The following is a 25,399-nucleotide window of genomic DNA, read 5'->3' as shown; positions in this document are numbered from 1 at the left end:
TGGGCACCGCACCTTCGGAAGGACATATTAGCCTTGGAGGCAGTGCAGAGTAGGTTTACCCGGACTTCAAGGGTTAAGTTACGAGGAGAGATTACACAAATTGGGGTTGTATTCTCTCGAGTTTAGAAGGTTAAGGGGTGATCTGATCGAAGTTTATAAGATATTAAGGGGAACGGATAGGGTGGATAGAGAGAAACTATTTCCGCTGGTTGGGGATTCTCGGAGTAGGGGGCACAATCTAAAAATTAAAGCCAGACCTTTCAGGAGTGAGATCAGAAAACATTTCTACACACAAAGGGTGGTAGAAGTTTGGAACTCTCTTCCGCAAACGGCAATTGATACTAGCTCAATTGCTAAATTTAAATGTGAGATAGATAGCTTTTTGACAACCAAAGATATTAAGGGATATGGGCCAAAGGCAGGTATATGGAGTTAGATCACAGACCAACCATGATCTTATCAAATGGTGAAGCAGGCACGAGGGGCTGAATGGCCTACTCCTGTTCCTCTGTTCCTAATAAGTATATATATAACAATGTTCTAATACAGTTATATCAAATAAACAAAGATGGTACAACCTGTCCCTGGAAAGTTTCAAGCTGATCAGGTTTCGTCGGGTGTGTGGGCCTCCGTCCAACATTTCCAACAACGTTCACCTGAGGAAGGAGGAAGTCTCCGAAAGCTTGTGAATTTAAAATAAAATTGCTGGACTATAACTTGGTGTTGTAAAATTGTTTACAATTGTCCATTGTATCCATCTTATTGGGAGGGACATGCCCTTATCTTTCTGTGTATTTTGATTGTTCCGATGCAGAAATTTAAAATGTCTCATCCTGTATACCCCAATCGCTAAAGTTACCTAATTATATGAACAAAGCTCCTGCAATTAACATACAGGATTAGTCTGTGTCCAAGCCCTGAGTCTTTGATTGTGCCTTGGGACATTTTGTTAGCTGTTTCTGACAATTGGTCTTCAATGTGTCTGTTTAACAGTTTTATTGTCTGCAATATTCTCAATCACTTTGCCTGGTGTCAGGCATATCATTTCCTGTGGGATGCTGGCTCCCTCTGTATTCTCACAGACACAAGGTCTGCCCACAGTCTCGCTTTTTAGCCAAGCGCCTAAAGCTTTGCAGGATGGGATACATGATTATGTCAAATTGTAACTGTAATTAGTGATACTTACAGTCACGGTCTGTCCGTGATTGAGTGGAGAGGAGGGAGAATGCCCGGGCACAGTGCCCCATGCTCTGGAAGTAGTGTGAACAGCTGCAGTGGGTCACTTCAGAAGGTGGAGTGTGAAGTGGGCAGGGGGGTGAAGTCAGCCAGAACATGGGAAGACAGGAGGGAGGGGGGGCAGTACATGCAGGAAGGCAAAGAGAGGCAAACCGTAAAGCCCCTCTTTGATTCCCCAGTGCACTGGTGGGAAGCCATCAAGGCGAACATCAAGAGGTTCTTCATCCTCAAAGGTGTTCAGAAGGCGAGAGAGAGGCAGAGGGAAACGTCCCGACTCCAGAAAAGCATGCAGAATCTTCTCCTGCTGCAGTCGATGGGGATCGATGTCGGGGAGGAACTCAGAGAGGTGAAGGACCAGCAAGCCTCGCTCTTTGCCTCCGAGGCCTCCAAGATCATCTTCCGGTCCAGAGTCCGCTCCGTGGAGCAGGACGAGACTTGCTCGCGCTTCTTCTTCCAAAAGGTGCACAGAGAGAGCTCTGTGATCAGCAGCCTGAAGGAAGAGAACGGCTCGGTCACGTCCTCGCAGCCCGACATACTGAGGATCTGCAAATCCTTTTATGCCGGACTGTACGACGCGAAGCCCACAGACAGCGCGGCCTCCCACTCCTTCTTGTCGTCTATCACGGAGGTTCTAGACGACAGCAAGCGGGAGAGTCTGGATCACCCACTTACTCTGGACGAACTGACAAAGGCCGTCCGATCCTTCGAGAAGAGTAAGACTCCCGGAAGCGACGGCTTACCGATGGAGTTGTACTCGGCTCTGTGGGACTGGATAGGCCCAGACCTGCTGGAAGTGTACGGGGGTATGCTCCTGGCAGGCAGCATGTCAGACTCCATGAGGAAAGGCATCATCACCCTCATCTACAAACAGAAGGGGGAGAGGGAAGAAATCAAAAATTGGCGACCCATCTCACTACTTAACGTGGACTACAAAATTCTGTCCAAGGTCATCGCCAATCGGGTCAAGTCAGCCCTGGAGGTGGTGATCCACCCCGATCAGACCTGCACCGTACCCGGCAGGAAGATCTCTGATAGCCTGGCGCTACTCAGGGATACGATTGCCTACGTACAGGACAGGGGGGTGAACACCTGCCTGATCAGCCTGGACCAGGAGAAGGCCTTTGACAGAATATCCCACACGTACATGATGGACGTGCTCTCCAAAATGGGGTTTGGGGAGGGAATCCGCAATTGGATCCAACTGCTCTACACAAACATCAGTAGCGCAGTTTCAATCAACGGGTGGGAATCAGAAAGCTTTCCGATCAAATCTGGAGTCAGGCAGGGCTGTCCTCTCTCCTCCGTCTTGTTCGTGTGTTGCATCGAACCCTTTGCCGAGTCCATCAGGAGGGATGCGGGCATAAGAGGGGTGACGATCCCAGGCAGCGGAGGCACTCAGGTCAAGGCCTCCCTGTACATGGATGACGTCGCCGTCTTTTGCTCGGATCAGCTGTCGGTCCGCAGATTGATGAGCATCTGCGACCGTTTCGAACTGGCCTCGGGGGCCAGGGTAAATCGTAGCAAGAGCGAGGCCATGTTCTTTGGGAACTGGACCGACCGATCCTTTGTCCCCTTCACCGTCAGGTCGGATTACCTGAAGGTGCTGGGGATCTGGTTCGGGGGGGCCGGGGCGTGCACCAAAAACTGGGAGGAGCGTATCTCCAAGGTTAAGCAGAAACTGGGACTGTGGCATCAACGATCCCTCTCGATCGTGGGCAAGAACCTGGTCATCAGGTGCGAGGTGCTCTCGGTGTTGCTGTACGTGGCGCAGGTCTGGCCCATACCTCGCTCCTGCGCCGCGACAGTCACCCGAGCCATCTTCCACTTTGTCTGGAGATCAAAAATGGACCGTGTCCGCAGGGTCACGATGTACAAATCTCCAGAGAAAGGGGGGAAAGGCGTGCCCAACGTGGCCCTCATCCTGATGGCCACCTTTGTGTGCGGCTGCATCAAGCTGTGCATAGACCCTCAGTACGCAAACACAAAGTGTCACTACGTGCTGAGGTTCTACCTGTCCCCGGTGTTGAGAAGGATGGGCCTGGCCACGCTGCCACGGAACGCTCCGTCCAGTTGGACCGTTCCGCCCCACCTGTCCTTCGTGGAAAGGTTTGTGCAGGAAAACACCTTTGACCACAAGGCGATCAGCAAGTGGTCCGCACGTAACGTCCTCGAGACCCTGCGGGAAAAGGAGATGGTGGATCCTGTCAGTTGGTTCCCCGAGCAGACTGTCAATGTCATTTGGCAGAACGCCTCATCGCCAGAGCTTTCAAACAAGCACCAATTCCTAGCTTGGCTGGTGGTGAGAAGGGCCCTTCCCGTCAGATCCTTCATGCACTCCCGGACTCTCAGCTCCACCGCGCGCTGTCCCAGAGGAGGCTGCGGTGGAGACGAGACCGTCACCCATCTCCTTATGGAATGTGCCTTTGCAAAGAAGGTCTGGAGAGAGATGCAGTGGTATCTGTCCAGGTTCGTCCCGAGCAGTTCCGTAACACAGGTTTCTGTGCTCAACGGGCTGTTCCCGGGGACGCACACTGAGACGGACATCGGCTGCTGCTGGAAGACCATCAACTTGGTGAAAGACGCCCTTTGGTTTGCCCGAAACTTGCTGGTCTTCCAGCACAAGGAGCTGTCCTCGACCGAGTGTTGCAGACTGGCACATTCCAAGGTCCAGGACTACGTGCTGAGGGACGCACTGAGGATGGGTGCGGCCGCCGCAAAGGCCCTCTGGGGAAAGGCAACCGTTTAGAGCCTTCCCGCCATTGTAAACCGAGGGGCTGCAATCAGGGAAAAACCCCCTCGGGCAGAATGTAAAATTCAAATTGCTGTAATGTACCTGTAATGAATCTGAAATGAATCTGTAAGCAATAATCTGTGTTGAGTATGATGCAATGAGACACCCTAGAGTGTCATGAACTGTAATTATGTCCAATGTGTTCATTGAACTGTACTTGACGTAACCTGCAAATTGTATAATCTGTATTGTGTACGTTTGGAAAGTGATATGACAACTGTATTGTATGTACTGCTGCAAATTTTATGAATAAAGTATATTTTTTGAAAAAAAAAGAGAGGCAAAAAAGCCCTGAATGCTGTTTGGAGAGGAGAAGAGTTCAAAAGAGAAACTCAAGAGAGCAGCGTAGAGATGATAAGAGCCCCAAGAGCAGCCTGGAGAAGGACAGGAGCTGAGAAGGAGAGAGGGAGAGAGAGACTCACAGCAAGATCAAGGCAGCTGAGCTGAATAGCCCTGCACTAGTCATTTGCAATAAAGCAAGATATTACCAGCCTATCCCTCCCCCTTCCCTCTCACTTTTTCTCTCACCATTTCCCTCTTCCTCTTCAAAAGCAGCTCTGACAGGAAAGGGAAGTGAGCGAAATGGAGGGCAATGAAGAGAATGTTTGGGGAATCGAGATTCCGCTCTCCATGTTCTCTAACATTTAAATCTGCAACTTTTGTCAGACAGCTCTGACCGTGGTAACCTGACATGCACAGAGCTCTCTCCTAAACAGGACAGTTACAGCCAGGCGGTAGCTGATCAATGTAAACTGGGCTCTGCCTGACTGTAAGTTGTTTTAGTTTAAAGGTACTCGAAGTGTCAACAGACTCACTTGAATACTTTAACCTGCACTGACTAACTGTAGCCCTGGAGCTCTGAGACACCAAGGGCTCGATTTTACCGTCGGGTTTCCTGTGGGTTTCCAGCGGGGGGGCCCCGAAAATCCCGATATCCAGTCACGTGACCAGATCGCGCCACAATCCCGCCCACTTCCGGGTTCCCCGATGACGTGCGGGGGTGCGTGCGTGGCCCCCGCTGGTGGGAATCCCGCAGGCAATTAAAGCCAGCGGGATGCCACTTGAGGTTATTTATTTCGCTTGTTCAGGTCATTAACTGACCTGATTGAGGGACTGTGTGTGATTTTGGGGAAACATGGGACTGTTTCACACACTGGGGGAAACAGTCCTAGTTAAACTGGACGTGTTGCAGCTGTCAGCCTGTGGCAGCTGCAAAGGTCCATTTGACAGGTGGGGGGGGAAGACCCTCACCCATTGCAGGAGGCCGCTCTGTCACTTGGGACAAAGTGTGGCCTCCACCACCCCCCTCCGGACGGTCAAAGTCACAAACCTGCACACTCACCCCGGGGTCCGGAGACATGTGCCTACCTTGCGGACCCCCTCAGATGTACATATTGCGGATGGGGGCCGCCGTAGCTGCAGTCATGACCCCCTCGGAGGGCGAACAGCATCACCAGCCTCGCCATCCACGCCGTCCACCTCTGACACGTGGAGCTCCACAACAGAGTGCTGTGACACATCCACCTGTACAGCAGGAGGGAGGGCTACCACAGAGAGAGACGCGTCACAGAGGGCACTACCCTCGCCACAGGGTCCACAGACCGAGGCGCAGCTCCCCGGACCTCTCCGAGCAGCAGTGCACACGGAGGCGCAGATTCACTCGACATGTAGTCGTGGAGATCTGCAGGCTCTTTCATGCCGAGCTGCTCCTGGCTGGCCCCAGCACCATCTGCTTACCTGTCGCTGCCAAAGTCACCACTGCCCTCCACAACTTCTCCTCCGCATCCTTCCAGGGTGCAGCCGGGTGCACCGCCAATGTCTCTCAGTCATCTGCGCGGAAGAGCCCTGCAAATACACCTGCACCTACTCTGCAGTAACACAATGGGTGGCATCAGTGGTGGGTCCTCATAGTGATACCCAGGAGCGGGCATTATTGCACAAAACAGACAGGATTCGCGGAGACATGGCAGTAGTGGTGCCAATATAATGTGTGATGTTTGTTGCTCTGAAATTCAATATAGGTAACACCCATGGCAAACCCTCAGACACCCTTGTGCATCCCCTTCATGCTCACGACACGTTTGCCTTACGCTGCCTACTGCACATATGTGATGCATGCCCTGTGGCTGAAGCACAGGTAGTGGCAGGTTGAGTGAGGCTGGCCGTGAGGGAGATCCACGAGAGGGTGAGTATGGGATAGAGCCATGAGATTATATGAGGATTGGGTTGCGTGGTAGTGGCGGGGTGAGTACTGGCGAGGTGAGTAGGTGCAGGTAAGATGAGGATGGGGTTTGAGTTGGTATGAGGGGTGATGTGACAGAATAGTGTTGGCGGTGCCGAAGGAGATGTGGGGTGGGGGCAGTGTTGTGGCAGACGGAGTGTAGGGGAAAAACTACGTGTTCTCACTGTGGCTGACCTACTGCGGTCATTGGAGCGCCTCCTGCACTGTATGCAGGTGGGCGATATGTTGGTGGCGCAGGTGACCCCCTCTGCCACCTCGAGCCAGGCCTTCTTGGTGGCAGAGGCAGGCCGCTTCCTCCCGCCCGCCGGGTGGAAGATCTCTGTCCTCCCCCTCCTCCTCACCCCATCTGATGATACCTGGGGTGAGGCATCATTAAACTGGGAGCAGCCTTCCCCCTGGGCTGCTCCATGCTGTAATTTGTTCCATTGGTTGCAGCATCTGTCAGTGCAGGACTGCCCCTTTAACTAGAGAGCCTCCAGCTGATAGATCGTACTGCGCATGCGCAGCCCGCCCGACGCGCAGACCAGCAGCGCGGACCCCGGAGGAGCAGTTAAGTGAATCCAATTAGTGGATTGCCTGCTACGATCGCGCGGGCAACCCACTAATTTCAACGGGCGCGGAGGCCACGCACCCGAAACCCAACCCGCCGGAAACCCGCAGGCCTGCTAAAATCAGGCCCCAAATGTTGGTTTGCTGCCAGAACTTAATTTGCACATTTAATCAACAGACCAATATTTAATCAGCACACTGTTCAAACTATACAACATGCAGAAAGTTGACAATTCAGATTAACCTGATTAGGTAAAGAAAGAAAGAATGACTTGCATTTATATAGCACCTTTCACAACCTCAGGACATCCCAAAGTGTTTTACAGCCAATTAAATACTTTTGAAGTGTAGTCACTGTTTTACTGAAGGAAATGTGGCACACAGCAAGGTCCCAAAAACAGCACTGTGATAACGACCAGATAATCTATTTTTAGTGATGTTGGTTGAGGGACCCATTGGCTCATCTTCGAAAACAGAATTTATTTGGTTAGAATTAAGGAATAATAGAAGAGCTATTATTCTGCTGGATGAGTGCAACGGGCCACTAAATAGTGGGAAGGAGATGGAGGAGCAAATTTGCAGGCAAATTACAGAACGATGCAAGAACTTTGGAGTAATGATAATGGTTGGATTCAATTATCCTACTACAGGCTGGGTGAATAACAGTGTAAAGGACAAAGAGGGGGAGAAATTCCTGAAATGTGTACAAGAGAACTTTCTTGATCAGCATGTCTCCAGCCAATTGAGGAAGGAAGCAGTGTTGGACCTAGTTCAGGGGAATGAATTTGGGCAAGTGCAGCATGTTTCAGTGAGGGAGCAATTAGGAAACAGTGATCACAATATCATTAGGCTTAGAGTAGTTATCGAAAATGATAAGAAATATACAAACGTGAAAACACTCAATTGGAGGAGAGCTATTTTCAGTGAGTTGTAAAGGGATCTGGCCATGGTCGATTGGAATCAAAGATTGACAGGTAAAACAGCAAATGAGCAATGGGAGGCTTTCAAAGAGAAGATGGTTCATGTACAGACTAGACACATTCCCAGGAGGGGGAAAAGAAAAACATCCAAAAACTAGAACTCCCTGGATGACTAAAGATATAGAGATTAAAATGAAACAGAAAAAGGAGGCTTGTGATAAATGTTTGGTTCATAATTCAGTAGAGAACCAAGCAGAATACAAAAAGTACAGGGGAGAACTGAAAAAGGAAATAAGAGGGGCAAAGTTAGTGTGTGAAAATAGATTAGCGGGTAACTTATGAAGGCACCCAAAAGTCTTTTATAAACATACAAATAGTAAAAGGAATGTGGAGGCAGAGGGCATGGTTGAGGTACTAAATGAATACTTTGCATCTGTCTTCACTAAAGAAGAGGATGCTGCCAATGGCACAATAAAGGAGGGGGTAGTAGAGAAATTGGATAGGATAAAAATAGATAAAGAGGAGGCACTTAAAAGGTTGGCAGCGCTCAAAGTAGAAAAGTCACCCGGTCCGGATGGGATGTATCCTAGGTTGCTGAGGGAAGTAGGATGGAAATTGTGGAAGCTCTGGCCACAATCTTCCAATCCTCCTTGGATATGGGAGTGGTGCCAGAGGACTGGAGGATTGCAAATGTTTCATCCCTGTTCAAAAAAGGAGAGGGGGATAAACCCAACAATTATAGGCCAGTCAGTCTAACATCGTTGGTGCGGAAACTTTTAGAGACACTAATTCGGGACAAAATTAATTGGCACTTAGAAAAATATGAGTGAATAATTGAAAGCCAGCACGAATTTGTTAAAGGCAAATCATGTTTGACTAACTTGATTGAGTTCTTTGATGAAGTAATGGAGAAGATTGATGAGCTTAGTTCAGTTGATGTTGTGTATATGGACTTTCTAAAGATGATTGATAAAATATCACACAATAAAACATGTTAGCAAAATTGAAGCCCATGGGATTAAATGGGGAGTGGCTACATGGATAAGACATTAGTTAAGGGACAGAATACAGAGAGTAGTGGTGAACGGTTGTTTTTCAGACCAGAGGGAAGTGTGCAGTAGTTTCCCCCACTGCTCTATTTGATGTATATAAATGACCTTGGGAATATGGGGCATAATTTCCAAATTTGCACATGACACAAAACTCAGAAATGTAGTAAACAGCGAGGAGGATGATAACAGAGTTCAGGAGGACATAACAGATTGGTGAAATGGGCAGACACATGGCAGATGAAATTTAACGCGTGGAAGTGTGAAGTTATTAATTTTGGAAGGAAGAATGAGGAGAGGCAATATAAATGAAATGGTACAATTTTAAAGGGAATGCAGGAACAGAGAGATCTGGGTGTACGTACACAAGCCTTTGAAGGTGGCAGGACAAGTTGAGAAGGCTGTTAAAGAGGCATACGGGAACCTTGCCTTTATAAATAGAGGCATTCAGTTCAAAAGCAAGGAAGTTATGCTAAACCTTTATAAAACACTTTCTAGGCACCAGCTGGAAGGTTGTGTCCTATTCTGGGTACCACACTTTAGGAAGGATGTCAAGGCCTTAGAGAGGGTGCAGAGGAGATTTACTAGAATGGTGCCAGCGATCAAAGTCTTCAGTTACGTGGAGAGACTAGAGAAACTGGGGTTGTTCTCCTCAGAGCAGAGAAAGTTAAGGGGAGGTTTGATAGTGGTGTTCAAAATCATGAAGGGTTTTGATAGAGTAAATAAGGAGAAACTGTTTCCAATGGCAGAAGGGTCGATAACCAAAGGACACAGATTTAAAGAACCAGATGCGATGTGAGGAACCATTTTTTACACAGCGAATTGTTATGATCTGGAATGCACTGCCTGAAAGGGTGGTGGAAACAGATTAAATAATAACTTTTAAAAGGTAATTGGATAAATACTTGAAAAGGAAAAAGATGCAGGTTATAGGGAAAGAGCAGGGCAGTGGGATTAATTGGATAGCCCCTTCAAAGAGACAGCACAAGGCCAATGGGATAAATGGCCTGCTTCTGTGCTGTATCATTCTATGATTCTATGAAGTAGTGCCATGGGATTTTATGTTCACCTGACACCTCTGACAGTACAGCACTCCCTCAGTATTGTGCTGAAGTGTCAGCCTAGATTTTGCACTCAAATCTCTGGCGTGGGACTTGAACCTCACAACCTACTGACTCAGAGGCCACAGTGCTACCACTGAGCCATGGCTGACATAGGTACTAGTTCAATTAAATGAGTTTGGTTTACCCGACGGCTCATCTGGTTAAAGCAATGAGTAGCTCAGCCATGTAAGCAGAAAGATCCCAGGATCCGATTCTGAATTCCTGCTGGCTGCAAGTTCTCTGGTATCAGCGGCTTGAGCCTTTGCCGATCTTTGCTGTGACCCTCCTGTGCTCAGCTCCTCTCCTGCGATATCCGACTCCTGCTGGCTGCTGACTTTGCTCCAGGGACAACCGTCCCAGCCTAAGATGTTCCCCTTGCCTCCAAACTGCACAGCAACCACCAGCTGCACAGAGGAAAATACTCAACCATAAGATCCCCTCTGGAAACAGTCTCTAGGCACGACAGAAACAAACAGGTAACTCTATTCCATCTTGTGATCAAATCATAGGCAAAACCTTTAGGTTTTGTTTTCCACTGAAAAGGGGTCTAAATGATGAAATATGATCCTGAAACAATAGTGAAAATTCTGGACTGCCTTGTAATAAATGAGAATTTACCCCATTCCGTTACTGTAAAGTAGTGGCCTTAATCATAAGCTTATTTTCGGGGAGGCTGCGAGGCTGGCTGGTGGGGAGGGGCAATGAAGGTTGTGGTGTTAATTTGCACCATGACAGTATGGGACAGACTCCATGGTCCAGCTGGTCTTTTCCTGTCTGTTATTTTTGTATGTTCGTGTGTTTGAACTTCTGGTTATTATTTGAATTGCCAGCTTTTTTGGGACTGCTTATTAGCTTTACTGAGTTTCTTGAGTTTCTATGTTGGACTGTACATAATAATTTCCCCATAGCTATTTCTTTCTGAATGTTTAACAAAACTATTAAATATTTAAACATATTTCTTACAGTGATACTGAAAGGAACTCCCTGAAAATGAAATTACTTCAGCTACAATGTCACTTCACGTGGAATCTACAGATGGAAGATGTTGAGTGGGATGATTTGCAGGAACGGCTAAATTATATAATAGAGTCTGATATTGTGAAATATCAAGCCATGCCTTACAATCTACTCGCTTTTGTAAACTGTATGAAAGGAAACCGCGAGGAGTCAATCAACAATTTATGGGAAGCTGAAGAGATTTTGATGAAGAATCACAAACATGAAATTGGAAAAAGAAGCATCATCACATATGGAAACTATGCCTGGGTATATTATCACGTGGGTGAACTGACAGAGGCCCAGTCCTACCTCGACAAGCTGGAGATGATCTGTCAACAATTTCCTAATGGTTCTCGGTACACAGCAATGATACCTGAAGTATACGGAGAGAAGAGTTGGTCGCTGTTGAAATTTAGCAGGAAATATTACGAAGAGGCAAATGAGTGTATTGAGAAGGCACTGGAGGGGGATCCTGATGACATTGAATGGAATGCAGCTCATGCAACTGCTCTGTTTCGACTTAAAGAAACCTTTGGAGACCCACAGTGTCCTGAACACTGCAAAGCAGTGAATCAGTTACACCGCGCCTTAGCACTGAACCCAAATGACACTTTTGTCAAGATCATGTTGGCTCTAAGACTACAGGAATTCAATCAAACTGAGAAATGTTGTAGATTAGTTGAAGAAGTACTGCTGAAATCTCCTGATGATCCATATATAATTCAGTATGCAGGCAAATTTTTAAGAAAACAAGGGTCTGTTGAATATTCCTTACAGCTATTGAAAAAGGCACTGAAGATTAAATCGTCTTCAGCACTCCTTCACCACCAGATTGGCTTATGTTACAAAACTAAGCTGATTGTACTGAAGAAAACACGTCCGAAATACATTAATCATGAAGAAAGAAAAGAATTGATTGAACTTTGCAAATACCATTTCCAAACAGCGTTTGATCAGAAACCCTCACTTATTTTTGCAATATTTGATTTGGCAGAAATCTTTGCAGAATCCGGAGAATATTCCAAAGCCGATGACATCTACGTCAACCTACTTAGAAATGAAGATTACAGCCTTTTGAATAAACAATTAATACGTTGGAACTATGGACAGTACGAGCTGCATGAGAAGAGATCCCAGCTGAATGCCATTCATCTTTTCAAGGAATGCTTAAAACTCAAAGTTAACACCAAGAAAAACGAGAAATGCCGTGCAAAATTGAAACAAATTGCTGAAGATCGAATGAATAGATATTCAAGAGACAGTGTAGCCTTTGGTATATTGGGGCTAATACACCAGGTTGATGGCAAGAAATCAGAAGCCATTGAATTCTTTAAGAAAGCCCTGGAGGGTGATCCTGAGAATGAAGAATATCGAAGTGCTCTACGAGAGCTGCATCAGGTTACATAGGGCAATGTTAAAATGTGTCTCCGATTTACCTGAGGAAATTGAATCCCGTTTTCAATGTGTTGTTTTGCAGTAAATAGTTCAAAAATAATCTTAACATTAGTTGACAGACTTCCCATTTGACATAGGGTTGTGTTGCTACTCATCGACCCTATCATGCTGCATTCACGTTCCCACTTGCTATGGTTACAGTAACGATAAGTATAAATTTCTGAGCTAATGACAAGATTTCAACTCATTTTTTTGCTGATTTCAACAGCTGAAACTGAAATGGACATAGTTAGTAATTTTAGCTTTGGCCGATGGTGTAAAACAGGTGATCCAATCCCCATCAGCCTGCTCTCAATCATCAGCAAAGTGATGGAAGGTGTCGTCGACAGTGCTATCAAACGGCACTTACTCACCAATAACCTGCTCACCGATGCTCAGTTTGGGTTCCGCCAGAACCACTCTGCTCCAGACCTCATTACAGCCTTGGTCCAAACATAGACAAAAGAGTTGAATTCCAGAGGTGAGGTGAGAGTGACTGCCCTTGACATTGAGAATCCCTACGTGGTCAGTTTTCGGTAAAATATTAAAATGCCTACGTGGCAAAGAAGCAGAATGCAAAATGGTTAGAAAGGGTTAATTAGTTAGTAACTGAGATTGGTACAGGTGGCCTGGCCATATGTTTGCGTAGTCAGCAGGTTTGCATTGTCTTATCAATGTAGAGTCTTTGATGTGATTCAAGGACTGGTCTGAATGTCTCCATGTTTATGGCAGATCAATATAGGTAACGAGCTTAGCCAAAGTTGAAAGACATTCCAAGTTGGGAGATAAGGAACAGAAGGAACAGGAAAGAACATTCCAGGTTGGAAGGTGAGGAAGTATCCCCTTTGATGTCTAACAGCAGCTTGATCAGCACATGGACGATCTATGATTGGCCGGCAATAATGTAACCTCGCATGGCAACCTATGCCCGGCTTATGATTGGCGTTGACCCTCGTTAAGTATGTTCCAACCCCTATTGATCTGTATAAAAACGTGTGGATTTCTGTATGTTTCTTGTTCTTGCTCTGCCAGCATAGAGGGACTCTATCAGGAGTCCAAATCAATGCTGCAGACTAAGAACCCTGCTATTAAAGTTGTGTTGAACTTTAAAATGTATTCGACTCAGTTTTTACTGAACTAGACTGAGGGGAAAGAATCCGGATCGTCATTTGGTGGCCTGTACGGGGATATTAACGGTCGTTCACCGAGAGTTCGCGGAGTAAGAGACGGATTGTCTCAGACACAGAGGAAGGAAATAGCGCCCCGATGTAAGTAGTCTTAATTTACTACGTCGGTTTTCCTCCAATCCGTCAGTCTGATGACGAATCGTCCAATCACTAACACTCGTGTGGCGTCCTTACAAGATTCAGGTCAGTCTGGCGAATACACAGAAATAGCAGGAATAGGTCAGTGGTCGAATATCACTGAGGGTCAGCTCCGGCTGAGGGTCAGCGTACGTACTGAGGGAATAACTTGTAAGCGGTAGGTCAGTGGTTAATATCACTGAGGGTAGTCAGGGTTTAAGATCCTGGTGATTGGATATAAACAGGAACTAGTGATCAAAATATCACTGAGTCAGGGTTCGAATTCCTGGTGATTGGGTATAAACAGGAACTTCGAGTCCCTGGGGATTGGGTATGAACGGGAACTGATTGCTTGTGCTGATCGACTACAGAAGGAAGTGCCTGTCTCAACGTGCAGCCTTAGACCGGTTGTTAAGAGGGGAAATCCCCCACGTGAAAGTCAGGACCTTGAAGTGGGCGTAGGGACCAAGGGCACTTAGGATTGTGAGGCACAAGCATCAGTACCGTCCTCAAATTCTGTAATAAGCAACTGAGTGGCGATAATACGGTTGTGTTGACTAGTTGAATAAGAATAAAAGACTGGGGAATGGTCAATGGCCATTGGGAGGAACTAAAAACTTCGATGACGCCAAAACGGCTCAGGAATTAATTTGGAAAAATAACAGAGGTACCACAGCCAAAGAACTAATTGCTTTATGGAGACAGTACTGTAAAAAAAAAATATGGATAGAATTAAGTGACTAGACAAATGTTTGAAAGACAGAGACCCGAAAAAGAGAGGTTTTGTTGTTTAAGTGTACTGTCCCTTTAAAAAGCCTGTCTTGATCAGCGTTTTTTTTTGTCGGTGTTGTGGGCCACGCCCCCTTCTTACTGTGTCTTACGTGTTTTCTTCCTTTGTGTAATGTATCTGTCTTGTCGTGTGTTTAATTCTGATACTGCTGAATTAAAATTGGAGTTATTTAGGTTAAGTGACCTATTAAATTCTGGTTCTTATAAAGTGTGGGCATGTTAAATTCCAGACATGGGATCTTCAAAAAATTGGCATTTTGAATGTTTATTTTGTGATTGGCTGTGGTTTAAAGAGAGGTTAAAAATTAACGGGATACATTAAAAAAACTATCTGGTATCATTGTGACAGGAAAAGTCGGAAAGCTGGAACAGCTCAGAGCATTGATTATAATCACATCCACTAAAAGTATGTGAAAAAATAGTGTGCAAAAGTATAGTATAAAGCAATCCACAAATGTGAGAAGTAAAAAAATCAGTCAAACCTGTGTGAAGAGAAATTTTGAAGGTGGGAACATAATCTCAAAGGGAGAAGGATCAAAATACTCCGACCACAAGAGCAAGTTAATATTAACCCCTTCCATCCCAAGAAGCCAGACTGTCATGCCAAGAGCAGTTCAAACAGATAGAAATGACCCAGTCGGTTGAGAACTGTCTGAGGCTTGCCCAGAACACAGGTGAACATGAGGTAACAATTTGTATAGGTTATATTAGTAAAATTGTCCCAATCACTCGGAAATGCCAAAGGCTACAATTGACTGAGATATAAGTTTTCACGCTACAGTGAAAAATTGATAAGAAAGGAATGTAAAACAAATCATATGAAAAGGAAGCATAGGTTAGACAATTGGAAGTCCATTACTTGAGCTATGTACTGACACAGGGTACTAAATGCCTATCAGTTTTACCCTGCCACAGTATGATAAGGAAGTTTTGACAAGTTCTGGGGCTATTCAATTTTATTTGAAATTAATAGTAGAATACAAGATCTGACCAAAGAGGGGAGACCTTCCCTGACAAATTATATAACTCGCATTGAGAATGCTAAGAAAACTCAACAATTAGATCAACACCTCCTAACTCAAGTGTTAAAACAAAGAGCGACATGGAATGGAGGTGGACATCGTAAAAAGAGATAGGCAAATATGGAGACGTAAAGATCTGTGATAAGTGATATAGCAACTGCCTTTGCCTCAGTTGTTAACACCATTGATTTGACAACATTAGATCAAAAGGTCAGAGATTTAGGGTTTCGCATTAAAGATATATTAAAAGATAAATGAAAATACAGATAAGGAATTGTCTGAGGATCAAATGCTGACCATATATTTGCAAAGGATAGCTACAGTGCTAGAAACACATGCCCAAACCATTAATAAATTAATAAAAGAGGAATATAACGTATCTTAGCAGGCGGCTGCTAATGATATCTGCTTAATGTGGTTACATCTTGAAAACACAGAGATTAGGACTTGGAGTTAGAAATTCCAGTCTGCAGCCCTGCGTACATGTGGGAGAGACAGTGTTTATTTCAGACAGGCTGCGTGCTTCAGAGAGAGAGCGAGAGAGGGACTATGCAATTTCTCTCTCCTGTTTTGTTTTCTGAATTTGTTTCGGGTAAAGGGATTATTCCTTTGGATAAATAAATAATAAATGAAGATTTGACAAATTAATCACTTGGGCTCTCAAGAAGAGCCGCAATGGATTTTCTGTGTTTCTTTTAAAACAGGTGACCCTGGTTTTTTTTTGGGACCACGTGAGTGTTGATGGTGCAGGATTACCAAGAGTAGTTACAAAGTTACGGTGCAACCTTTGCTGGAGAAATTTGGTGCAGGAAACGATCCAGTGGTGTTAAAGATTTAAGACTTTAGCTGCAGACATCAGCGGATACCAAATGTCACAGCGTGGTGATATCAACCTGATTCTCTTCTTTTGAAAACATTTTGATTTGTTTTGTTTTAACCTATTTATTGTCGTCCGAGACAGAGTGCTCGAGATGGGGAGAAATGGGAATTTTTCTCTAAAGTCATTGAATTGGGCATGATAAAAAAATCAATCTGGCATAAATATACAATCTAGTGGAAGTCAGGAAAGTGTAGTTAAGAATAGTAAATTGATAGCTTTCTCGTGGAGATATTTGTGTCCTTGCCTATAATGAATAATGAGAAAACTACACTCAATAGCCTGGCCACTACCCTGACATCGGGACCATGCAGAGGGAGATAAGCACTCTAGACACCCCTGATCTTTTTGATAAGATAACCTGAAAACCTAAGAATGGCTACAGTGGACATAAAAGATACAAATGTATGTTGCCATCATCTGAAACGGAGATCAGGATGAAGAACATGATTACAAAGGCCTATGGTCTGGTGAGCTATTGCAACCACTCTTTAAACAAACCAGTTGCTTTTACAGGACTGAATCCTACAGGACATATGATGTGTGCCATGGAAAATGTTCGGAAATACCATGAGGAAGCAGAGACTGGCCAGCAGAAAGTTAATATCTAAGAACACTAAGCTCATTCCTATGAGATGCTGCTAGTATGCGGAGATACATGAAGAAGATACAGTGAAGAATGAGTCTCAGACAGGCTCAGTTACTTGACAACAGCACAACAGGAAAATGGTTAATGTGGTCCAGGCGAGTGAGAAATCCTTTTAAACAAGGCACTGACACATGGTCCATAGAGAAACCAACTAATTAATGAAACAGTCAGGAAACACTGGTATCAATCAAAAGGACTGAAATTAAAGTAAAGAGGGACACAGTAATTTGGATTTCCAAAATTCAGGGTTAGGTTCCCATCAGTTAACAATAAAATTGGGAGAAACAATATTTAGAAGATATCCGCACGATGGATACAAAATTACAAGATTATGAGGGGCCCAGATAAAGTAGACAGGAAGTACCTGTTTCCCCTAGCAGAGGGTTCAAGAACTAGAGGATGTAGATTTAGGCTGATTGGCTGGAACAAAATTAAAGGGATGTGTTACTAGACATGCTGTCACTGTGTGTCCACATAGTGTTGGACACAGCCTAGAAGCACAGTGTGGGTTTAATAATACCGGTACCAATCCGGATATTAACTGTAGGAGGCCCTAGAGGCGGATCTAAAACCCACTTAAGTGGCATATGCCGGAGAGGACGAATACTGTGTTACAACTAATTTGAAAACGTTTAAATATGCCAATCTAACTTGTGATATTTTAAGTCCAGAATTCTACTCCATTTCTGAAGTCCTGGTTCGGATTGGACCCGAGGAACTGGTAGAGATACACCGGCATAACCTCACCACCTTACAAGTTTCTGAGAATGTCAGAAAGGACTTGAAAGCATATCAGGACACATTTGGGTATCTGACACCCCTGTTGCCTAAATACTTGAAAGCATTGCGAATGGAGATACGCCTCTCCCAGAAGGTTTATTATAACCTACAACAGGACAATAACAACATTAAGCATGACATTGACCAAATTAAAGTCACCACCTGGTGAAATGACCTCTGGAATTTGGGACTGAATATACAGATCCATCTTTGGATTAGATTAATTTCATATGTATTAGTCGCAGTGCAGTTTGTTGTAATGTGCTTCTTGATTTTCATTGCATGTAATAAATGTAAGCAGAGGATGAAGGGTTTGGCAAAGATAATGAAACAGAGCCTGGGTAAGAATGTCCCCATTGTCTCTGTGGTTTCAACTAAGAACACATCTTAATGGTACCGGGAGTAGCACCCGCTGGGGTAAGGTGCATGTAAAAGGGAAGACAATTATAGTTTGATAGGATTATCAGATGCTCTGCCTCTCTTCCACCCGGACTGGTGGCCAACACGAAGGGAACCTGGTTAAGATGAGGTACAGCATCTAACGGGATATTGTAGGGAGAATTTGGATTAAGGGATATAATGGGGAGGGCACCAATTCACAGGTGTAAAATGGTCTGAAAGGTACCATTCAGTCTAGTTAGGCTGGAAACAAAATAGAAAGCACCATAGGATATTTGACTCTGTTAGCCTTTTCAAACTAACATGAATAGGTTTAGCTGACCAAGGACATTCGCAGCTTACTTGAGAGATGTTTGGAAGGAGTCTGTTCCTGAGAACAGATAAGAGTACAAAGGCGTATTGATGAAACATGTCTGTGTTCTATTGGGACTTCTCCAGTTCAAGGGCTAGTCATATTCATTGTTATAATTCTTATAGTTTATTGCTTACTTAAATGTTGCTGCGCTGCAGAACCTGCAGAACCAGTGAGCACCGTAATAATTGGTTATCATGAAATGATAAAAGGGGGGAATGAGAATCCCTACGTGGTCAGTTTTCGGTAAAATATTAAAATGCCTACGTGGCAAAGAAGCAGAATGCAAAATGGTTAGAAAGGGTTAATTAGTTAGTAACTGAGATTGGTACAGGTGGCCTGGCCTCCTGCTGGGCCATATGTTTGCGTAGTCAGCAGGTTTGCATTGTCTTATCAATGTAGAGTCTTTGATGTGATTCAAGGACTGGTCTGAATGTCTCCATGTTTATGGCAGATCAATATAGGTAACGAGCTTAGCCAAAGTTGAAAGACATTCCAAGTTGGGAGATAAGGAACAGAAGGAACAGGAAAGAACATTCCAGGTTGGAAGGTGAGGAAGTATCCCCTTTGATGTCTAACAGCAGCATGATCAGCACATGGACGATCTATGATTGGCCGGCAATAATGTAACCTCGCATGGCAACCTATGCCCGGCTTATGATTGGTGTTGAGCCTCGTTAAGTATGTTCCAACCCCTATTGATCTGTATAAAAACGTGTGGATTTCTGTATGTTTCTTGTTCTTGCTCTGCCAGCATAGAGGGGCTCTATCAGGAGTCCAAATCAATGCTGCAGACTAAGAACCCTGCTATATTAAAGTTGTGTTGAACTTTAAAATGTATTCGACTCAGTTTTTACTGAACCAGACTGAGGGGAAAGAATCCGGATCGTCAACATCAAGGCAGCATTTGACCGAGTGTGGCACCAAAGAGCCCTAGTAAAATTGAAGTCATTGGGAATCAGGGGGAAAACTCTTCAGTGGCTGGAGTCATACCTAGCACAAAGGAAGATGGTAGTGCTTGTTGGAGGCCAATCATCTCAGCCCCAGGACTTTGCTGCAGGAGTTCCTCAGGGCAGTGTCCTCGGCCCAACCATCTTCAGCTGCTTCATCAATGACCTTCCCTCCATCATAAGATCAGAAATGGGGATGTTCACTGATGATTGCACAGTGTTCAGTTCCATTCGCAACCCCTCAGATAATGAAGCAGTCCGAGCCCGCATGCAGCAAGACCTGGACAACATCCAGGCTTGGGCTCATAAGTGGCAAGTAACATTCGCGCCAGATAAGTGCCAGGCAATGACCATCTCCAACAAGAGAGAGTCTAACCACCTCCCCTTGACATTCAACGGCATTACCCCCGCCAAATCCCCCACCATCAACATCCTGGGGGTCGCCATTGACCAGAAACTTAACTGGACCAGCCATATAAATACCGTGGCTACGAGAGCAGGTCAGAGGCTGGGTATTCTGCGGCGAGTGACTCACCTCCTGACTCCCCAAAGCCTTTCCACCATCTACAAGGCACAAGTCAGCAGTGTGATGGAATACTCTCCACTTGCTTGGATGAGTGCAGCTCCAACAACACTCAAGAAGCTCGACACCATCCGAGATAAAGCAGCCCGCTTGATTGGCACCCCATCCACCACCCTAAACATTCACTCCCTTCACCACCGGAGCACTGTGCCTGCAGTGTGTACCATCCACAGGATGCACTGCAGCAACTCGCCAAGGCTTCTTCGACAGCACCTCCCAAACCTGCGACCTCTATCATCTAGAAGGACAAGAGCAGCAGGCACATGGGAACAACACCACCTGCACGTTCCCCTCCAAGTCACACACCATCCCGACTTGGAAATATATCGCCGTTCCTTCATCGTCGCTGGGTCAAAATCCTGGAACTCCCTTCCTAACAGCACTGTGGGAGAACCGTCACCACACGGACTGCAGCGGTTCAAGAAGGCGGCTCACCACCACCTTCTCAAGGGCAATTAGGGATGGGCACACATCCCATGTACGAATAAAAAAAAATATCGAATTAGACTTCCATTTTTACACCATTCCTGATTTTCCTTTCCATTGAAATTAAATAAATTCTAATTGCCCCATTTTATCCCATCTCCCATAGTTAGAATTACCCATTGTGAGTTTATATGTGTTCCAACTTTTATAAAAGAAAAATCCAGACAGCAGTGGTGAGTCGCACGTTAATTGATTGAGGTGCACTGTCAGTTTGTGAAGTTCAAAGTAAGTTCTTTGAACCATTTTTAAAACAGTTTAGTGACTAATTGCACCATTGTCCTTTATTAATGAAAGGCGTTTCTGTAGAAGTGTGAACCTTGTGTGAGCCATCACTGTTGTTCAGGTTGTTTCAATATATTTTGAATGTTTATGATTTCATATCCTGTTTTAGATGGGTTGATAATATGATACGATTTGCTGTGGATGGAAATTTGTAAATATCTGAGAGGAGCCAAACGTGTGTGCCTGCCACTTGACTCTGTGTGAAAATTCCTCATTAACATTCGACAGTATTTCTTCTAACATTGTATTTAATTGTAGAGTTCTATTAGAAGGGGTTACACCAATGTTACCATCAAAAATAGGATGGTTTCAAACTTGTCTGGCAACCTTAATTTCTCCTCCCCTTCTTCCTCAAGAAAGTACAAATAGAGGAACATAAGGAAACCCTTTATCCAAATTTCTATGACCAATCCAAAATATGGGTCTGATTACATAAATCCAATTACATAAATCTGACACTACACATAAAAATGAGATAAACTGTTAAGATTCACAATGTTTGAATCATGACTGTTTTCCATATTGCCCTGATATTTACAGGGAGGCGGGGAGGGAGTGGGGGTGCAGGTGTCGCAACTTGGAAACCTGGAATGACGGGTTTCCTGGAGGCCCTGCTGAATTGCCAGAATGCTTGCTAGATAGTGTTCTCACCAACTAAGTTGGCCAAAAACACAGACAATATCACGGACAGAAGTGCTTAGAAAGTATTTTACAAAACCTGGACCGTATCGTCATCTGGCCCTTTAAATGACCACTTCTGCACCTTACAGCTGCCTAGCAATCCTGATTGGCCCTTGTACATGGGATTCTTTTTATGAATGAACACAGATCTGGCGTAAAGGCTCGGGAATAGCAGGTAGTCTAGATGAGGTCAACACCCTCATTAAAATATTGAAATGAAGCTCCTGCTTTTTTCTGGTGGGAGATTTCTGTGTCGTTCCACATGCCTGCCAGAAATAAAAGAACTTACATTTCCACAGTGCCTTTCACAACCTCAGGGCGTCCCAAAGCCGATGAAATACTTTTGAAGTGTAGTCACTGTTGTAATGTAGGAAACATGGCAGACAATTTGCACACAGCAAGATCTCACAAACAGCAATGATGTAATGACCAGGTAACCTGTTGTAGTGGTGTTGGTAGAGGGATAAATATTGGCCAGGACAGCAGGGTGAACTCCCCTGCTCTTGTTTGAAATAGTGCCATGGGATCTTTTACGTCCACTGATCAGCAGACAGGGCCTCGGTTTAATGTCTCATCCAAAAGATGGTACCTCTGACAGTCTGGTGCTCCCTCAGTACTGCACTGAAGCATCAGCCTAGTCTTTGTGCTCAAGTTTCTGGAGTGGGACTTGAACTCACAACCTTCTGACTCAGAGGTGAGAGTGCTACCGCTAAAACATGCACATGATGCGTCTCACGGGTGGAGATTGCGTCCAACTGATCACCACCCATATTCCCATTCCATTATGTCCCTACTATGTGCACTTATGGGGTATAACAAAGCCTAAAATTGGGGCTCATGCATCAATACAGTTGTGGAACTAGGATGCTGTCCTCACTGACTCATGGGGCCTGATGGTGCTGTATTTGCTTCGAGGTCACGGGAAATACATGACAATTAGTAATGGTGGCAGCTAATGTGTTAAAGCAGAATATGGATCTGATTACAAAACTCCAATTACATACATCTGACGCAATGAGATAAATTGTTAAGATTCACAATGTTTGAATCATTACCGTTTTACATATTGGCCCCGATATTTACGGAGAGGCGGGGAGGGGAGTTGTAGCAGCTGGGAAACCTGGAATTACGTGCTTCCCGGAGGCTGTGCTGAATTTAATGACAGGACCTGATTTAAATTTTTGGACTCTGTTTCCTGGCCGCAGCCAGATTGAGAGGACGGCTGTCGGAATGGGAAGGCCTGTGGCACCAGGCTGCAGTGGGGTAGCGGTGAGGAGATGGGGAGGAAGAGACCGTCGGTTGGTGAGACATCGAAGGGTGGCCCAGAGAGATCGGTCTGGGGCCGTAGTGGTGGGTCAAAGGTCGGTGAGATCCCACAGCTTTCCCTTGATTTTAACTCCCGTGTTTTGGAGAGCATGGCGAACGTCCACCATGGACAAGTCCTCATAAATATTGAAATGTCACCCGACGTAATTTTGAGGAACTTTTGAGGCCCTCATTCCCCATCTCTCCACACGAGCCCCCATTCCCTAGTCTCCCTCTCCCACCAATCCTCCATTCCCCCGTCTCCCATCAATCTCCCTAATCCCCCATTCCCCGCCCCTCCACCGCACCCCCCTCCACCAACACCTCCCTCCCCCCTCTGTGATTTTAACTCCTGGGTTTTGGGAGTGCAAAGGCTTTTTCATATTGCAACTAACTTCCAGTTGCAAAATATCAGATACAGTCAGTTTCACTTTCCAGTTTCACCTTCAAGCAGCAATGATCCAAATGTCATAAAAATTCCCGGGAAACGAAACTCAGCAACTGTGTTTCAGTTGAGCACATCACTCCTTACACCTACTTAAGTTTTAGCAGCACCCTTCGTTCCGTTTCAATCCACATCCTCACCTCTCCCTTCCTCCATCCACCACTGCCACTCACTCCAATCCTCATTTAATCTGACACCACCTCAGTTTGCTCCCCCGATTCTCAGCACACGTCCTCAAATGGCACCATCAACACATTCCTCAAATGCATGCCAGTGCCACTCGTGATGCATCTGCCTGATTCCCACCCTCACCGAATGCACGGCATCCATTGGATTCACACATGCCTTACAGACACTCATAGGCCTGCCGTGCCACCCTTGCAGGTGAAGAGAGCACAGAATACAAGGGAGCGGGTGAGGACCTGAGGCGGAACCCCACAGATCGTGGAGCTCACCACAGCGGGAGAGGAGACATTGGAGATAAGCAGCATCTCTGCCTCCCTCAGTAGGAATGAGCTCTGGAGTAGGCGAGATTGGTAGTGCATTGCTGCAGGGTGACAGAATTAATCTCTCAGACCCACATCTCCTACAAGACAAATTCATCTTGAGTTGTCTTCAGCGCTTGATCAAATATCACCTTAATCATGGGCATTTCAACATTTGTACAGTTCCATGATTAAATCATATACGTCTCTTCTCTCCTCCAGGCCCATCATGGGAAGAACAGGAGCACCTGCCCATTGATGATGAGATTCCTCAGAGGAGCTCATTCCTACTGAGGGTGCACTGTCACAGGATACATGAGTAACAGGCACCAGTGCAGATTTGAGCACTTCAATGGGTCCTCTTAGAGAGTTAGTTGAGATGTGGGTTGAATTGCACGTCACAAGTGAGCACGCGCAGAGTGTGCTTGTAGGGACAGCTGTGGAGAGTCTGCATCGGAGAGCGTGGTCCTCTCCAAACTCTGCTGATCTGTGAACAAGTTTGGCAGGGTACTCATCTGACTTAACTTATTTAACAAACACTGTTAATACTTTAATTCTAAGCAACCTTGTGTTTGTACATGCATGAATATTCGTGAGTACAGTCCCCACCACTTATAGTGGGCGTGTTTGTGCGAATGCGATTTGCCAAATATACATGATGGCCGGAATAACATCTGAAGAAAGTTTATTTTCTCTCTCTCTCCCTGTAATGAGCTACCTGTAGCTCTCCAATTTGCCTCTTCAATGGAAATGGTTAAGTTCCACCAGGTGACTAATGGCTAAAGGATATAAAAATAGATTGACATTGTTACAAATAATAAAGTTTTACAGTTGTCGATACAGATTTTCCAACCAGAAATGTTAATTTGCTGTAATATCAGAGACTGAGTGTTAAAATAACCAATAAAAAGAAACTGTAGCTACAATCTTATTTGTGATGTGGAGATGCCGGTGATGGACTGGGGTTGACAATTGTAAACAATTTTACAACACCAAGTTATAGTCCAGCAATTTTATTTTAAATTCACAAGCTTTCGGAGACTTCCTCCTTCCTCAGGTAAATGTTTACATTTACCTGAGGAAGGAGGAAGTCTCCGAAAGCTTGTGAATTTAAAATAAAATTGTTGGACTATAACTTGGTGTTGTAAAATTGTTTACAATCTTATTTGTGTCATTGATCTGTGCTAATGCTGACAGTAAGTGCTGTTCATAGTCCAACCTTTGAGATGGTGAACTGTATCAGCTCTGTAAGGAACATTCAGACCAGCCTTTAACACTGGCAGTAAACTTAACAGCTGTTGTTTGTGGAGTGAAACATGGCACTTGCAGTGCTAGCTGTAGTCATAACGCTGTTAGAGAAAGGTTAGAAAGGAATGGTTGGGAAGGTCCAGAGGATTAGGATATCATATCATCACATCATATTTAGACCTAATGAAAAAGCAGCACCTGGCAGGGGTCAGGCTTTCTGTGGAGGTGTTGTCTCAGGGACATGCAATGTTGGAAACTGGTATAGATGTATTGCAGGCTGTCCAGTGCCCATGGAACTGTATCGCTAATGAGTCAACACCTTCAGGAGAAGAATGGAAAAATAGGCAGAGGATATTAAATTAGAAACGAAAGTTTTTGAGGTTCTTGGGTCCTTCCAGGCACCGTATCCACCTCTAATCAGGAGGTCACTGAGTGTTAT

At 45.1% G+C, this 25,399-nt stretch overlaps 1 protein-coding gene across 1 annotated transcript; it reads left to right on the top strand.

The window, feature by feature from the left end:
• Positions 1 to 10,880: 10,880 nt before the first annotated feature.
• Positions 10,881 to 12,296, top strand: LOC137340247 (interferon-induced protein with tetratricopeptide repeats 5-like). Its single transcript, XM_068002666.1, has one exon. It carries the CDS (start codon positions 10,881 to 10,883, stop codon positions 12,294 to 12,296), a length of 1,416 nt encoding a protein of 471 aa, XP_067858767.1.
• The last annotated feature ends 13,103 nt before the right edge of the window (positions 12,297 to 25,399 follow it).

This window comes from Heptranchias perlo, chromosome 21 (assembly GCF_035084215.1).
Source record: "Heptranchias perlo isolate sHepPer1 chromosome 21, sHepPer1.hap1, whole genome shotgun sequence".
Classification (NCBI taxonomy): domain Eukaryota; kingdom Metazoa; phylum Chordata; class Chondrichthyes; order Hexanchiformes; family Hexanchidae; genus Heptranchias; species Heptranchias perlo.
Note: the sequence above shows the minus strand (reverse complement) of the source record. Positions and strands in the feature narration are given on the sequence as shown.

Bases quoted from the DNA above. Each gene is read 5' to 3' on its own strand.
- LOC137340247 (XM_068002666.1), top strand. From the start codon at position 10,881: ATGAAATTACTTCAGCTACAATGTCACTTCACGTGGAATCTACAGATG.